Genomic DNA, 17,952 nt, shown 5'->3' with positions numbered 1-17,952 from the left:
GTATCATAAAGTACCAGGTACATAGTAAGTCCTTAACAAATACCTTAAAAATAAAACTCTGTTGCTTCCCCATACCTGGAATTTATTTTAGTGTCTACTCCTCCACTAGATTGTAAGCTTCTTAAAACTGGGATCATACGTATTGACTACATTGTTAATATAGTTAACAGTCTTCTCAGTAAATACTTTTGATTGATTGATTGGTTTGTTTCCACTTTAAAAATCACTGGTATTCACAAAATTCAGAGAAACTTTCCTTTAATCCATTCTGGCAGACTGGTGGAGAAGGTGGTAGTTAGGAAGTGAACTATAGCAGAACCCACTGACTCCCTTAATATTTGCATACACTATGACTTTGTGAGGAGTTTGATTCATTCATTCAATCATATTTATTGAGCACTTACTGTGTGCAGAGCACTGTACTAAGAGCTTGGGAAGTACACGTTGGCAACATACAGAGACAGTCCCTACCCAACAACGGGCTCACAGTCTAGATGTCCAAAGAAAGTCTGCTGAGGGAAAGTCTGCTAAGTGACTTTCCTATAACCCTGGAGAGATACACCAGGGAGATGCCATAGGCCACTGACCTATTCCCCAAAATGAAATTTAGCACACACTTCTATTTAGTGAATTTGTAGCATTTATTGAATGCCTTACTGCTGTAGAGTATGCCCTAAGCACTTGGAAGGTATTTGAGAAGCAGCATGGCTTAGTGGATAGAGCATGGGTCTGGGAGTCACAAGGATCTGGGTTCTAATCCCAACTCTGCCACATGTCTGCAGTGTGACCTTATGCAAGTCCCATAACTTCTCTGGGCTTCAGTCACCTCATCTGTAAAATGGGGATTAACAGTGTGATCCCCATGTGGGACATGGACTGTGTCCAACCTGCTTAACTTATATCTACTCCAGTTCTTAGAACAGTGCTTGACACATAAGTAAGCACTTAATATGAATTATTATTATTATTGTCACTATAAGGTTAATAGAAAAGATGCTACCTTCCTGAGCTTACAATCTACTGGGGAAGACAGACATTACAATAATATACAGATAAGGGGAAGAGGGAAAAGTGAATATGAAGATGAGCTGGTGTTTAGGTAATTGGGTATGTAAATCAATATGTACTGAAGTGCTATAGTTGCCTGTGAGTATAGTAGTACATAGTCAGTACAGTTGTGCTGAGGTGATAGTTGTGGGGATATAAGCTAGAGGAAAGGCCCCCGGTTCCTCCCCCTCCTCCTTCCCTCACCCCCAACAATCTGGCCTCCTACTCCATTAACAAAATTAAATCCATCAGGTCCGAACTCCCCAAAGTCACTCCCCCCCCCGCTTCTCCAACACCCCGCTCTCAACACTCTCTGCTACTCTCCCATCCTTCCCAGCAGTATCCTCAGAGGAGCTCTCCTCCCTCCTCTCAAGTGCTACTCTGGCCACCTGTGCTTCTGACCCCATTCCCTCTCATCTCATGAAATCTCTCGCTCCATCCCTTCTCCCCTCCTTAACTTCCATCTTCAACCACTCACTCTCCACTGGTTCCTTCCCCTCTGCCTTCAAACATGCCCATGTCTCTCCCATCCTAAAAAAAACCCTCTCTTGACCCCACCTCATCTTCTAGTTATCGCCCCATCTCCCTCCTACCATTCCTTTCCAAACTCCTTGAACGAGTTGTCTACACATGCTGCCTCGAATTACTCAACACCAACTCTCTCCTCGACCCCCTCCAGTCTGGCTTCCGTCCCCTATATTCCATGGAAACTGCCCTCTCAAAGGTCACCAATGACCTCCTGCTTGCCAAATCCAATGGCTCATACTCTATCCTAATCCTCCTCGACCTCTCAGCTGCCTTCGACACTATGGATCACCCCCTTCTCCTCAACACGCTATCCGACCTTGGCTTCACAGACTCCGTCCTCTCCTGGTTCTCCTCTTATCTCTCCGGTCTCTCATTCTCACTCTCTATTGCAGGCTCCTCCTCCCCCTTCCATCCCCTTACTGTGGGGGTTCCCCAAGGTTCAGTTCTTGGTCCCCTTCTGTTCTCGATCTACACTCACTCCCTTGGTGACCTCATTCGCTTGCACGGCTTCAACTATCATCTCTACGCTGATGACACCCAAATCTATATCTCTGCCCCTGCTCTCTCCCCCTCCCTCCAGGCTCGCATCTCCTCCTGCCTTCAGGACATCTCCATCTGGATGTCTGCCCACCACCTAAAACTCAACATGTCCAAGACTAAACTCCTTGTCTTCCCTCCCAAACCCTGCCCTCTCCTTGACTTTCCCATCACAGTTGACGGCACTACCATCCTTCCCGTCTCACAAGCCCGCAAACTTGGTGTCATCCTTCCCTCCACTCTCTCATTCACCCCTCACATCCAAGCCGTCACCAAAACCTGCCGGTCTCAGCTCCGCAACATTGCCAAGATCCGCCCTTTCCTCTCCATCCAAACCACTACCCTGCTCGTTCAAGCTCTCATCCTATCTCGTATGGACTACTGCATCAGCCTTCTCTCTGATCTCCCATCCTCGTGTCTCTCCCCACTTCAATCCATACTTCATGCTGCGGCCTGGATTGTCTTTGTCCAGAAACACTCTGGGCATGTTACTCCCCTCCTCAAAAATCTCCAGTGGCTACCAATCAATCTGTGCATCAGGCAGAAACTCCTCACCCTGGGCTTCAAGGCTCTCCATCACCTCGCCCCCTCCTACCTCACCTCCCTTCTCTCCTTCTACAGCCGAGCCTGCACACTCCACTCCTCAGCTGCTAATCTCCTCACCATGCCTCATTCTTGCCTGTCCCGCTGTCGACCCCTGGCCCACGTCATCCAACGGGCCTGGAATGTCCTCCCTCTGCCCATCCACCAAGCTAGCTCTCTTCCTCCCTTCAAGGCCCTACTGAGAGCTCACCTCCTCCAGGAGGCCTTCCCACACTGAACCCCCTCCTTCCTCTCCCCCTTGCCCCCTCTCCATCCCCCCGTCTTGCCTCCTTCCCTTCCCCACAACACCTGTATATATGTATATATGTCTGTACATATTTATTACTCTATTTATTTATTTATATTACTTGTACATATCTATTCTATTTATTTTATTTTGTTAATATGTTTGATTTTGTTCTCTGTCTCCCCCTTCTAGACTGTGAGCCCACTGTTGGGTAGGGACTGTCTCTATATGTTGCCAACTTGTACTTCCCAAGCGCTTAGTACAGTGCTCTGCACACAGTAAGCACTCAATAAATATGATTGATTGATTGATTGAAAGAGAAATAAATGGGAGAAAGCTACCTGGAGGAAATGTGATTTCTGAAGTCCTTTGAAGTGTGAAAGAATGGTGAGGGAGTTCCAGGCAGGAGAAAGGGCATGGGCAAGGGGTTGGCAGCTGAAGAGATGAGAGTGAACCATAGTGAGTAGATTAACATATTTACTTGTTACATATTTGTTACATATCTTGTACATATTTACTATTTATTTTGTTAATGATGTGCATTTAACTTTAATTCTATTTGTTCTGACGACTTGACACCTGTCCACATGTTTTGTTTTGTTGTCTGTTTCCCCCTTCTAGACTGTGAGCCTGTTGTTGGGTAGGGACCATCTCTATGTGTTGCCAACTTGTACTTCCCAAGCACTTAGTACAGTGCTCTGCACACAGTAAGCACTCAATAAATACAACTGAATGAATGAATGAATTAAGTTTTACAAGAAATAAGAGTGTGAGCTGGGGAGTAGTGGGAAGAATGTGGAAAGGCGATGGAGAGAGACCAGATTCAGTGCCTTAAAACCAAGCTTCAGTTGTCTCTACTTGATTCAGAGTAGGTAACAACTGAAAGATTTTGAGGAGGGAGGGAACTTAAGAGCAGAGTGTATGGTAAAGTGAAATATAGGATGGAGAAGATAAAGGCTAAAAGCAGGAGCCCAGTGAGGAGGCTGATGCAGCATGTAAAGAAACTTCCTTTCACAGCAGGACACAAGTTATGGAGGAAGAAGGGCTGCACTCCATGGCTTCAATCAAACTGTGGGGAAACTGAGGACACACAAGGAATGATAATGATTTCTATGGTTTTTCTAAAGCTTTTTAAAGTTTTTTTCTCCTAGAAATTTGAAACACAGCCTTAATCAAGACATTTTACAATCAAATGTAACCCAGTTACCCAGACTGGATTTCAGTGATCCTGCCTTTCTTGTTTATTCATAGATTTTTCTCCTTTCCTAGTCCAAAATCCTGGAGCATAGAAATCTCCACACTAGCCTAAAGACAGTTGGGACACCATGCCATAATGCCCACTAAATTTTAATGTTTAAAGATTCTCCACAAGCAGATTTCATGGTGGCACTATTTTGAGTGATAATATTTTTGTTCATTCTCGTACAGTAAACAATTAATTTCTTTGAAGACATGTCTGTACTTGCTGGGATCCTGATTGTTAACTGCCTTCTTTCACTTGATAAGGGCTTTTCAATTGGATGACAGTGTGAGGGGGTGGAAACATGAAATTACCCTCAATTTTTGTGAAATATGGCAGTCTATTTTGACAAACAACTTTAACTGGAGACATATCTTTCCATAGGCTGGGGTCTACAGTGGAAATTGAAACTCCCTTGCTACAGTGAGTTTGTTCTGCTACTAATGTTGAAAATAAGTATTTTTCTAAATGAACTGGCTCCTAAATTTTGTTCTAATATGTTTCCCCAACTTGAGCACTCTCTCTTTCTCTCTCTGTCTCTCTCTGTCTCTCTCTGTCTCTCTCTGTCTCTCATTCCTGGACATCTCTCTTCTGAAGCTGAGTCATCCAATAGTGACTATTCCAGAAAATGAAGCTCTCAGCTCTAAAGAGGTAATTGTGCGGCATATTTGCGTTATAGCCAGTGAAATATTTTCTTTTATCATAATGTTATGGAAATGGACCATCACTAATGAACCACAACTTATGAAGCTCTGATTGGAAAGCAGTTCTTTGTGAATAAGAGATGCCTATAGAAAGTACTGTACACTCTGTATATGCACTGTATTTTGCAGGGAGAGAAAAGCAGAAAGACTAATAAAGCAACCTTTGCTTAGTTGATTTGACCTACAATATCTAACAGAGGACATCCATTCATCTAGAGGCAGTTATGATGAGCTATGTAAGCTTTCATAATAATAATAATAATAATAATAGCATTTATTAAGCACTTACTATGTGCAAAGCACTTGCAGTCTAGTGAGGAGAAATTATCAGTGCTTCTATTTTACTACACCTGAACAAGGAACTTATTTCAAATGGACCAAAGCATCCTAATGTGGTTTCCTACATTTATGTGTGTATATAGCCACTCTCCAGTTTAAAAGTGGCATTTTCAGCGATAAGGTGGGCTATCTGTGTGTGAGTGTGTGCGAATGGGGTGGGAGGGGAAGGGGGAGATTGACACATGATTGACAAGCCTTTTCATATATAAAGATTTTCCCCTGCTGGGCTACCTCATGTTTTCCTGCTGTGAATAATGCAGGTTTTGATTCTGCCTTGACATCACCATTTTCCAAAGGTCTTTACTCCAAAAGAATCTCCCCATTTCAGAATGCTACCTCAAGGTTACCTCTCCCTTTAGTTTGTAGCTATGCCAAATTGCCTGAGATTGTGATTCCTCACTTAAAACATTTCTTCTTCCCTCTTTTTGCTCTCCTCTTCAGCTTGCCACCCACTTGGGTGTTCTGCTGACATCCATCCTTCTCACTTGGTCCACCCAGTGAAGATGTGATGTGATATGACATTGCCTATAGTCCATGTCCAGGTGGTATGTGTGAGTGTATGTATGCTTGTGTTTGTGGCCCTTGAAAATATTAGTGAGTTTTTATGCTATACAAACATGCAGATTGGAAAGTTTGGGAATCAATCAGTCAATCAATCGTATTTATTGAGCGCTTACTGTGTGCAGAGCACTGTACTAAGTGCTTGGGAAGTACAAGTTGGCAACATCTAGAGACAGTCCCTACCCAACAGTGGGCTCACGGTCTAGAAGGAAGATACGCAAGGAGTTTTTCTTACAGTCAGCAGACTGTTTCCTCAAACCATTTGCTCTTAGTTGACTGGGCTCCAGCTAAGCATAGTCTTTTGCACACTTGCTTGAGACTTCTGAAGAAAATTTGCTGGTCAGTTTAGGGAAGTGCCAACCGTGGGCTTGTGAACTCACAATAAGGAGCCCCCTGAATATAGAACCCACTGATGATGATTATTGTATTTGTTAAGCCTTTACTTGTGCTAGACCAAGCATTGTTCTAAGTGCTGGCGTAGATACAATGTATTCAGGTTGGATGCAGTGTCTGTCGCACATGGGACTCACAGTCTTAATTCCCCTTTTTACAGACGAAGTAACTGAGAAGTGAAGTGACTGCTAACATTTAGTTAACTTATTCAGCAAAGTCCTAGCTGGGAGTTCTAGGAATTTATGGAAGGGCTGAGTTCAACAAAGACTGTTTGTTGTTCAGTTCAGATAACTGTTGTCATCCCTCGTGCATCATCCAAAGTCCTAGAGATAGTAATTCAAGAATTGCTGTACACAGATGACTCTGACCTGGATGCAGAAATCAGTCAGGTGTTATAGATTGATCAGTCAGGTGTTATAGATTGATGATAAGTACTAGAAAAACAACAACATGGGAGCTGGATGAGGGGCAGTGTGATCTAATGGAAAGAGCATGGGCCTGGGAGTCAAAATCTGGGTTCTAATCCCGGTTCTGTCTGTGACCTGGTGTGTGATCTAGGACAATTCAGTTATCCTCTCTGGCCTCAGTGACTTCATCTGTAAAATGGAGATTCTATACCTGTTCTCCCTCCTCCTTAGACTATGAGCCACATGTGGGACAGGGACTGTGTCAATCAGTCAATGGTATTTATTGGCACTTACTATGTGCCAGGCACTGTACTAAGCCCTAGGATGGAAACAAGCAATTGGGTTGGACACAGTCCCTATCCCATGTGGGGCTCACAGTCTCATTCCCCATTTTACAGATGAGGTCACTGAGGTCCAGAGAAGTGAAGTGACTTGTCCGAGGTCGCACAGCAGACAAGCGGTGGAGCTGGGATTAGAACCCGTGATCTTCTGACTCCCAGGCCGTGCTCTATCCACTACACCATACTGCTTCTCAACCTAATTAGTTGTCCAACATAATTAGTCTTATATTTGCCCCAGGGCTTAGTACAGTGCTTGGACTATAGTCAGCACTTAACATATACCACAATTAGTATTATTACACATGAAGAAATATCTGTATTGACCACATAGAATTTAAGACCAACACAAAATTCTGTTTCACAGGCAGCACACTGAACAGTGATGCAGCAATAGACAAGGTAGTAGAAAATCCAATCAAGAAGGCCAGCATGTGCTTTGGGGAACTGTTAAAATGTGAATAATAATGATAATAATAAGTATGGTACTTGTTAAGCACTTACTATATGCCAAGCACTGTTCTAGGTGTTTGGGTAGATACTGGTCACTCAGGTCGGACACAGTCCCTGTCCTACATGGAACTCACACTCTTAATCCCCATTTTACAGATGAGGTGGTAGATTATCCAATTACAGACCAAACTAAAGGACAACAGAACTCTAGTGCTGTTCAACCTTCCCAGAGACCTGGACTCTTCACAGAACCACATCTATAATAATAATAATAATGATAATAATGATGGCATTTGTTAAGTGTTTACTATGTGCGAAGCACTGTTGTAAGTGCTGGGGGGGATACAAGGTGATCAGGTTGTCCCACGTGGGGCTCACAGTCTTAATCCCCATGAGGTAACTGAGGCCCAGAGAAGTTAAGTGACTTGCCCAAAGTCACACAGCTAACAAATGGCAGAGCTGGGATTAGAACCCATGACCTCTGGCTCCCAAGCCCAGGCTCTTTCCATTGAGCCACACTGCTTCTCAAATCTATACCCTTGAGAGTTTAATCAAGTATCACTTATCAGCTACACGCAACATCAAATGGCAAGATAAGATCATATAAACCCAAGTTTTGGAAAATAGGTGGTCTCCTAGTATCAAAGCTTTTCTAAGTGCAACACAATTGCACAGGGCAGATCATATGAGGAGAACGAATGACAGTAGGATACAGAACTAGCTGCTGAAGGTGAGGTAGGATTAAAAAAAAATGAAAATAAAGGGATAGAGGTAACATTTTAAGGATACGTTAATTAGCCAAAGCCCGGTACAGTACCACATCTCAGATGACAACAGATTGGGAGTTAGTTGCCATGAATAGACCAGCATGACACACTGCAATCAAGAGAGGAGGGTCTCTTCCATTAATTATCAATGGCATTTATTGAGCACCTGTTGTGTGTAGAGTACTGTATTAAGTGCTTGGGAGAGTTGATAGGCACATTCCCTGCCCACAAAGAGCTTGCAGTCTAGAGGGAGAGACAGACGTTAATATAAATAAGTTATTTATATTATGTAGCTCTGTATGAGTCATAGGAAAAGGGGGAAAAAGCAAAAAGAGTGCTAGATGTTGTAAACAAACATGACAGTACAGGAAGGGATAGTCTTTGTTTATGCGGTGTGGTTAAGAACATGGGTTCCCCATTGACTTTTTCACTGTCATGTGTGCCCAAAGGTGAATTTCACTCTCTGTGGAATCTTCTTCTTCTCCTAGAGTATAAGCTTCTTATGGTCAGGGATCATGTCTACCAACTACTGTATTGCACTGAACACTCCCAATAGCTTAATACGGTACTCTGCGTACAGTAAGTGCTCAATAAATGGCCACTGATTGGCTGATTAATTGATTCTGATCATATGTTTATGTAAATCAGCCTTCCTAGGACTCCAGAGTTTGTAGAGATTTTACCCCTTTATTTCTTTTCCTATATGTCCCTGTCCTCCCCACACCTTTTAGGTCAAAAGGCCCTTGTGGGCCAGAGACCTAATTTGGATCAATATCTTTACATTTTAATTCAATGATTTGCCCATGGAAAATGCTTAACTTAATAATAACTGTATGTAGCCTAATCTGATCTGACTTCATCCAGTCTGATTATCTTGTAATAATAATAATAATTTTGTTATTTGTTAAGCGCTTACTATGTGTTAAGCAAGCACTGTCCTAAGTGCAGGGGGAGATACAAGGTGATCAGGTTGTCCCACGTGGGGCTCACAGTCCTTAATCCCCATTTTCCAGATGAGGTAGCTGAGGCCAAGAGAAGTGAAGTGACTTGCCCAAAGTCACACAGCTTGTAAGTGGCAGAGTCAGGATTAGAACCCATGACCTCTGACTGCCAAGCCTGTGCTCTTTCCATTGAGCCACGCTGCTTCTCATTGTACTTAGTACAGTGCTTGGCACCTAGGAAGAACTCAGTAAATACCATTAATATTAAACTGTGTTGATATATTACTAAATAAATTACTCCATGGATGTGCATATATATACACATATATATATGTATAAAGCACTCAATAAATATGATTGACTGAATGTATAAATCCATTATATTCCATGACAATAAGTGAGAATCTCATAAAATTTGTTTTTATGGGAACAAATTGTATTTGTTCATATATATTGTATTTGTTCCTGTTGTATTTTTTCCTATAGAAAAGATAAATAGCTTCAGTTGTATTCATCTTAAATTATGCAGTTCTTAATTTGGTTTTGTAACTTGGGAAGCAGTATGATCTAGTGCAAAGTGCCCAGGCCTGTGAATTAGGAGACCTGGATTCTAATCCCCATTCTGCCACTTGCCTGCCGTGTGATCTCTGGCAAGTTTCTTAACTTCTCTGGGCTTCAGATTCCTGATCTGTAAAATGGGAATTCAGTACCTGTTCACCATTCTCCTTAGACTATGAGTCCCATGTGGGATAGGGACTGTGTCCAACCTGATTGCCTTGTATCTACCCCAGTGCTTAAAACTGTGGCCGGCACAGAGTAAGTGCTTAACAAATATTATTATTATTTATATAGATTCATATTTTAGCTTATTTTAATTTAAGTCTTAGTTTAGGACAAATGAAGACTATCATCAGCCTTTTTGTATTCTGGACTTTGAAATATTTGAGATTCAGTGAAATTCAGGACCTAATAATTACATAAAGATTATTGAGGAATATGCTCAAACAGGGTTTCATTTTTTTCTTTGTGGTATTTCTCAAGTATCTGTGTCCATTCTGGAGCATTATAACAGCCTTGCACAACTATTCATTGTATTGAACCAGATTGTAATATTGACATTTAATTCTCCTTAAACCTAATCCTTGTTATTTATTTACCAAGCAAAACTCAACTGAGGTGAAACATCTGTTCTATAATGAAAGTATACTCTAATGACTGGATGGATCCAGAATTCAGTTATTCATGAAACCAGTCTTTGAAAAATGAATGCTTTTAATCTGGCCCTAATTTGACGTGAGGATTTGGACCAACCTTTATTCCTACTATTAAAAGATACCAGAGGGTTCAACTGCTTAGTCAGTTTGTCTTCCCCCAACAGGAGTCATGCTTCAAAAAGATGGAAATAAACATAAATGTTATATTGAAATGTGTATGTCTATTTAGGATGGTTAGGTGCCATATCTATGCTAACAGCATATCCTAGAGGAAAGAGCACGGGCCTTGGGAGTCAAAGGACCTGAGTTCTGCTCCCTGGTCTGTCACTTACTTGCAGTGTGAACTTGGACAAGTTACTTAACTTCTCTGTGCCTCAGCTGCCTCATCTGTGTAATGAGGATTAAGACTACGAGCCTCATGTAAGACAGCGACAGTGTCCAACCTTGTAATAATAATAATAATGATGATGGTATTTGTTAAGCACTTTCTATGTGCCAAGCACTGTTCTAAGCACTGGGTTGATACAAGGTAATCATGTGTCCCACGTGGGGCTCACAGTCAATCCCCATTTTACAGAGGAGGTAACTGAGGCACAGAGAAGTTAAGTGACTTGCCCAAGGTCACATATCAGACAAGTGGCAGAGTTGGGATTAGAACCCACGACCTCTGACTTCCAAGCCCATACTCTTTTCACTAAGCCACGCTGCTTCTCAGCGTATCTACCTTAGTGCTTAATGCAGTGCCTGAAACATAGTAAGGGCTTAAAAAATACTATTTTTTAAAAAGTTACTTAACTTCTCTATGCCTCAGTTCCCTGATCTGTGAAATGGGAATTTAGTTCCTGTTCTCCTTCCTACTTAGACTTTGAGCCCCATGTGAGACATGGACTGTATCTGACCTAATTAACTTGCTTGACAGATAGAAAGTGTTTAACAAATGTCATAATAACAATAATTCCCTTCAAAATTGGCTTAACTCACCTGATTTCTGTCCCTAGTAGTCAGCAAAACATTATTTGTAAAACTGGACAGTATCTCAAAAAGTCTCCTGGCCCAACCTCTGAGCATGTGAATGAGTAATCTATGTGAGACAGTTGGATACCTGCCCTTGCAAGCCTTTTCCAGTGTTTTATTTTGTGCTAGTCAAGACATTCTTCTGCTTACTGTTTCCTCTCTGATCTCCCTGCCTTTAGCCTCTCCTCTCTGCAGTCTGTACTTTATTCTACTGCCTGGGTCATTATTCTAAAACTCTTTTCTGTATGTCACCTTACTTCTCAAAATCTCCTGAAGAAAGTCCAGACCATTTGATTTAAGAAACTTGATCATTTCCCTTATTCTTCTCCTTTTCCTCCACTCCATCCCAGGTCACAATCTTTCCTCTCAAGCTAACCTACTTAGTGCTGTTTCATTCTTGTTTCTTCCACTGCCAACCTCTAGCTCACAGCCTTGCCACCTCCTGGCCCTCGTCCCTGCTTTGTGCCCTTTTGAAATACATTCCCCAGTTAATTTTTATTCTCCTACTTTATTTCTGTCAGCTGCCACTTCAGCCCTTCTGTGCCTCCAAATCACATTTGTATTCATAGTCTCCTGTAGCACCCATGCACAATTCATATAAAATCTATTAATCAATTGTATTTATTGAGTGCTTACTATGTGCAGAACACTGTACTAAACACTTGGGAGAATACATTATAGACACACTCCCTGCCTACAATGAGCTTACAGCCTAGAGGATCATTACTGCTTCCTATCTATTTATTTATCTGAATCCTGCATTATATTGGAAACTCTTTGAGGGCAAGGAGCATGTTTACTACTTTCTAATGCACTAGTCAAAGCACTCAGTATGGTGTTGTACCTACAGTAAGCAGTAAAATAACACCACTGATTGATTGGCTAATTGTTCAAGTCTTCCTTAAGGGTCACGATATCCAGCTCAGTATAATGCTTGTAATTTTTGCATGTGGCTCTAGAGTTATCATTCACCAGAAATTGAAAAATTGCCAAAGAAAACCTCTATATAATTGGAAGTGCTTCCAGGTGCAGAGAAGGTCTTTTGTTTAATGAAGTATTATGATGTGCTTCTGTCAAACCTAGTAACATTTGAAAATACTTTCAGTTAGCAAATGAATGATGTAGACGAGGTAGTTAAATCAAAGGTATTCACAGCATAATCATTTCTTTAATGGTTGGTATTGTGGGGTGTTATATTTGCCCTGTAAATTCTAAAACATTTTGGGCAAAAGTGTTCAGGGACCTGGGTCGTGATGCTCACTGTAATGGATTTTCTTATTTATAGATTCCTTGAGCACTTAACAAAATGCTACATTATTGGTGAAGCCTTATACAAGTCAGAAGGGAAATGGATTGTTGGTCAATCAATCAATCAATCATATTTATTGAGTGCTTACTGTGTGCAGAGCACTGTACTAAGCACTTGGGAAGTACAAGTTGGCATCATATAGAGACGGTCCCTACCCAACAGTGGGCTCACAGTCTAGAAGGGGGAGACAGAGAACAAACCCAGACATATTAACAAAATAAAATAAGTAGAATAGATATGTACAAGTAAAATAAATAAATAGAGTAATAAATATGTACAAACATATATACATATATACAGGTGCTGTGGGGAAGGGAAGGAGGTAAGACGGGGGATTGGAGAGGGGGACCAGGGGGAGAGGAAGGAGGGGGCTCAGTCTGGGAAGGCCTCCTGGAGGAGGTGAGCTCTCAGTAGGGCCTTGAAGGGAGGAAGAGAGCTAGCTTGGCGGATGTTGGGAGGGAGGGCACTCCAGGCCAGGGGGATGATGTGGGCCGGGGGTTGATGGCGGGCCAGGTGAGAACGAGGCACAGTGAGGAGATTAGTGGCAGAGGAGTGGAGGGTGCGGGCTGGGCTGTAGAAGGAGAGAAGAGAGATGAGGTAGGAGGGGGCGAGGTGATGGAGAGCCTTGAAGCCGAGGTTGAGAAGTTTCTGCCTGATGCGCAGATTGATTGGTAGCCACTGGAGATTTTTGAGGAGGGGAGTAACATGCCCAGAGCATTTCTGGACAAAGACAATCCAGGCAGCGGCGTGAAGTATGGATTGAAGTGGGGAGAGACACGAGGATGGGAGATCGGAGAGGAGGATGATACAGTAGTCCAGATGGGATAGGATGAGAGCTTGAACGAGCACGGTAGTGGTTTGGATGGAGAGGAAAGGGAGGATCTTGGCAATGTTGTGGAGCTGAGACCGGCAGGTTTTGGTGACGGCTTGGATGTGAGTGACTATTAGAGGGTTGGCAGTTATTTGGACTGAAGGGCCACTGAATGAGTTTTAGTAGGCTACTGAAGACCAAACACATAAAATGTTTGGTGTACACAATACTTATAATTAAAAATGCTATGTCCTGGTAACAATGTTTATTAAGTGTTTATTTATGTATAGTGCACCAGGGCTGTGGGAAAATACAGAAGTAAGAGATAGACATGGGGCTTAGCCCTCCAAGTGTTCACAATCTAAAAATAAGGTGTGGAAGTGTTTGTTGACAGGAGCAATGGGAAAGCCAAAACAATATAATTATAAAACAATCTGTTGAGTAAACAGTCTTCCATATTATTTCCACTCACATTTAAAATCCGTAGGCAAGCCAATAACCTTGATGGGTAATGATGACAGAGTATATATTTTTTACTTCTCCTGCACATGTTAGTGGGGTGGACAGAAACAATTGGCAAGTCTATTGGTCCCTGGGCAATTAAGTTAAACAATTTTTCAATTTAAATCTGTGGATAGCTTCCCAGAGTTTAGTGTCCTTAATGGATGGCATTCAGTTACCAAGCAACAAAAGATACTTGCTATTTACACACACTTCTTGGCCAGCTCCAGACAGAGCTGGTATTAGAGTCTAGTGATCACATGTTCTCTCCCATGTTGAACATTATTCATTCAATAATATTTATTGAGCACTTACTGTGTGCAGAGCACTGTACTAGTATGGTGCTCTGCTCATAATAAGTGCTCAATAAATACCATTGATTGATGGATTAACTGATCCCCCTTTAGACAGGGAACACACCTACCAACTCTGTTGTATTGCACATTCCCAAGCTCTAAGCGCTCAATAAATATGACTGATTGTTTGAGAACTACTCAGATGATGCAATCCTCCCAAAGGCAATGCTTTTAGACCTAAGTGGTTTAAGGAACAAAACTATTGTAGAGCTTTCCTTTAGTTCATAAGACATCACTGTGTCAATGAGTGCAAGTGCCGTGGAGAGAAAATATTTTGCCTTTCAGGCTAAGCATTGCTCGGACCCCAGTGGTTAATAGGGGAACAGTCTGCCCTACTGCCATGAGATGTATGCCTTGAGTTGTTTTTTGCAGTGATGCCCTCCACAAGCTCCCTCAACTAATAATAATAATAACAACTGTGGTATTAGTTAAGTGTCCACTATATGCCAAGCACTGTACTGAATGTCTGGGTAGTTACAAACAAATCAGGTTGGACACAGTCCCTGTGCCACGTGGGGCTCACAGTCTCAATCCCTATTTTACAGATGAAGAAACTGACACACAGAGAAGTGGAGTGATTTACCCAAGGTCGTACAGCATTCATTCATTCATTCATTCATTCACTCAATCGTATTTATTGAGTGCTTACTGTGTGCAGAGCACTGTACTAAGTGCTTGGGAAGTACAAGTTGGCAACATATAGAGACGGTCCCTACCCAACAGCAGGCTCACAGTCTAGAATGGGGAGACAGACAACAAAACAAAACATATTAACAAAATAAAATAAATAGAATAACTATGTACAAATAAAATAAATAGAGTAATAAATACGTACAAACATATATACATATATACAGGTGCTGTGGGGGGGGAAGAGGTAAAGTGGGAGGGATGGGGAGGGGGAGGAGGGGGAGAGGAAGGAGGGGGCTCAGTCTGGGACAAGTGGTGGAGCTGGGATTAAAACCCATGCCCTTCTGATTCCCAGACCAGTGCTCTATCCACTATGCCATGCTGCTTCAATACACTGAGCTCAGCAGCACCAACTGTGAGATGATTAGCAGGGTTAATGGCTGTTGAACAGGATATCCCTGAGACCTCATTAGCAGTGATAGCACTGCCATTATTGTAATTTGCAGACAAATGCCATAGATGAAAGCCATTGTAGAGTTTGGCACTCAACACATATTAGAGTTGGGGGGATTTTTCTACATTAAAAAAAAATAAAGGGGAAAAGTATAAGAAATGAAAATGAAACAAAAAAATCCCAGAAACAACAGTAATAACAGCAACAATATCCAATTGCTGTTTTCACAGCTAGCCAGAACGGAGCCAGAAAATATTTAAGCAGGGCAGGACATTAGGTCAGGGCAGGGCAACCACTTCTGTTTTAGGGAGCAGCCAGGCCATATTAGAAAGCCACATTTATGTCTAAGAGATCTAAAAACTACTGTTCTGCTAAGTAGTTTCACCCCTTAAACCATTCCCCCTTTCTCTCTCTCCCGTACTTCCCATTGCCTCCCACAACCTACACCTGTTCCAGAGCTCCACGAGCTTGTATAATGTGTGTGTCAGACCAGCCCAGTGCCACCCAATGTCTAGAACCAGCTCTAGTGCCTAGATATAGACTGATTTTTCCTCTAGAAAAAGGCAAGAAAATGATTTCAATGTCCATTTCTCCAATTCCCAAGGATTCTTTTGTAAGGGCTTATCACCTCAGTGGTGAACAGATAGCCTATCTCCTATGGTCTCAGGACTGACCCCTTCTCAGCCACTCCTCCAAGTGCTAGTTGGGGTACTGTCAACTGTTTCTCAGCCACATGCAGATGGGAGTTGGCCCTGCTAAGTGCCACGGGTAGACGTGATCTGGGTATGGAAGATTTCGTTCAGCCCACGTAGCTGACGGGTTACTCATCACTGATCTCCCAGGCTATATTGCTAGATACTTCTGATTCCCTATCTCATTCCCACATCACCATTATTATTTAACAGAACTGGCATTCTAATAATGCACTTGGGAGTCAGCACTAGACGAATCCTGAAGTAAGCACATTCCTCAAATGTGCTTTGTTCTCAGATTCCTTTCCTGCACAAGCTCTAGATAAACATTCAAAGACTAGCAGACAGCAACTTCCTCTGCAGAGTGACTCTGGCAGACTAGGGTAATGACCAGAGAGGCTGAGGATTTATTTTATTTCAATTCTCTAAGCAGGGAAACCTGCTTTGGAAGTCATCTGTCTGAGAACAGACTTTCTGAACGATCAAATCTTCTGCAAACCAATTTTGTTTCCTATAGGTGTGATGCCTTTTGAAACTACATTTGGTGACCATGAATGTTTCCAAAGTGCATTAGCAGGTGAAAGAGCTGGATAAAGAGTGCAGGAATTCACAATGGCATTACAGTTCTTTCATACAGGGAATAAAGTCACTGACCTCAGGTCCCGGGCCGTAGGCCAGCTCAGCGGGAGCTGATGGGGTTTTGACTCTTCTTCTAGCATCTCACATGGGACTGTTTACTCACGTAGACAAAATCCTGCAGGGAACCCCAAACTAGATCTCCAAATAATAGTAATAATAATCATAATAACAATAATAATAATGACATTTATTAAGTGCTTACTATGTGCAAAGCACTGTTCTAAGCTCTGGAGAGGTTACAAGGTGATCAGGTTGTCCTACGTGGTGCTCACAGTCTTAACCCCCATTTTACAGATAAGGTAACTGAGGCACAGAGAAGTTAAGTGACTTGCCCAAAGTCACACAGCTGACAATTGGCGAAGCCAGGATTTGAACCCATGAACTCTGCTCCAAAGCCCAGGCTCTTTCCACTGAGCCACACTGCTGGTTCTTCAAACTACTTTCTTCTAGATTGTAAACTCATTATAGGCAGGGTACATATCAGCTAATTCTGTTATATTGTACTCTCCCTCTTAGAGCACTTAGGGCAGTGCTCTACTCATAGTAAGCTCAATAAATACCATTTATTGAGTGACCGATGAAAACAGAACCAGTCATTCAGTCAGTCAGTCATATCTATTGAGAGCTTATGGTGTGCAGGGCATTATACTAAGCTCTTGGGAGAGAACAATATAACAGACATTCCCTGCCCACAATGAGCTTATAGTCTAGAGGGGGAGACAGACATTAATATAAATAAATTACAGATATGTATCTAAGTGCTGTGGAACTGGGAGGGGAGATGAAAAAAGGGAGCAAGTCAGGGCATGTAGATGGGAGTTGAAAAAAAGGAAAAGAGGGGTCACAAAAGGGGGTCACAAGCTCCACCACTACTTTCCAAAAGGTAGAAAGAGAACACATTGGACTTTGAAGGTGGGGAAATGATTGTCTCTACCAGGCATGCCAGCTCCCACGAAGGGCTTAAAAATTCATTCCAACAGAGATCCAGGTGATTGACTAAGGCAGACTATAAACCGGGGGAAAAAAAAAAAAACAGATCCTGTACCTCTTATTTTTTAGCTCTGAATTTTTAGTTCAGGATCCTTCAGGTGGAAAATTTCTTCCCTGTTTCACCAAATTAAATTTGGCCTTGGTATGTATAATGTCACGAAAGCAGAGTGTAGTTCATGGAGGTCTCGAGATTATAAGGCATGACCCTTGAAACTGCTCCAGAAGGGAAATGGGTGATAAAGAAATGCAAAAGTGATG

The 17,952-nt window shown here is 42.2% G+C and overlaps 1 protein-coding gene across 2 annotated transcripts in view; it reads left to right on the top strand.

Annotated features, from left to right (window-relative positions):
* The window catches only part of LOC119928288 (muscular LMNA interacting protein), a 244,313-nt gene that overhangs the window by 214,309 nt on the left and 12,052 nt on the right, over positions 1 to 17,952 (top strand). For both annotated transcript variants that reach the window (XM_038746434.1, XM_038746426.1), the window contains one exon: positions 4,779 to 4,832. In XM_038746434.1, coding sequence (XP_038602362.1) covers positions 4,779 to 4,832 — 54 coding nt within the window. The remainder of the gene's footprint in view (positions 1 to 4,778; positions 4,833 to 17,952) is intronic.

Source organism: Tachyglossus aculeatus, chromosome 1 (genome assembly GCF_015852505.1).
Source record: "Tachyglossus aculeatus isolate mTacAcu1 chromosome 1, mTacAcu1.pri, whole genome shotgun sequence".
Taxonomy (NCBI): Eukaryota; Metazoa; Chordata; class Mammalia; order Monotremata; family Tachyglossidae; genus Tachyglossus; species Tachyglossus aculeatus.
This window is presented reverse-complemented; position numbering and strand designations above follow the sequence as displayed.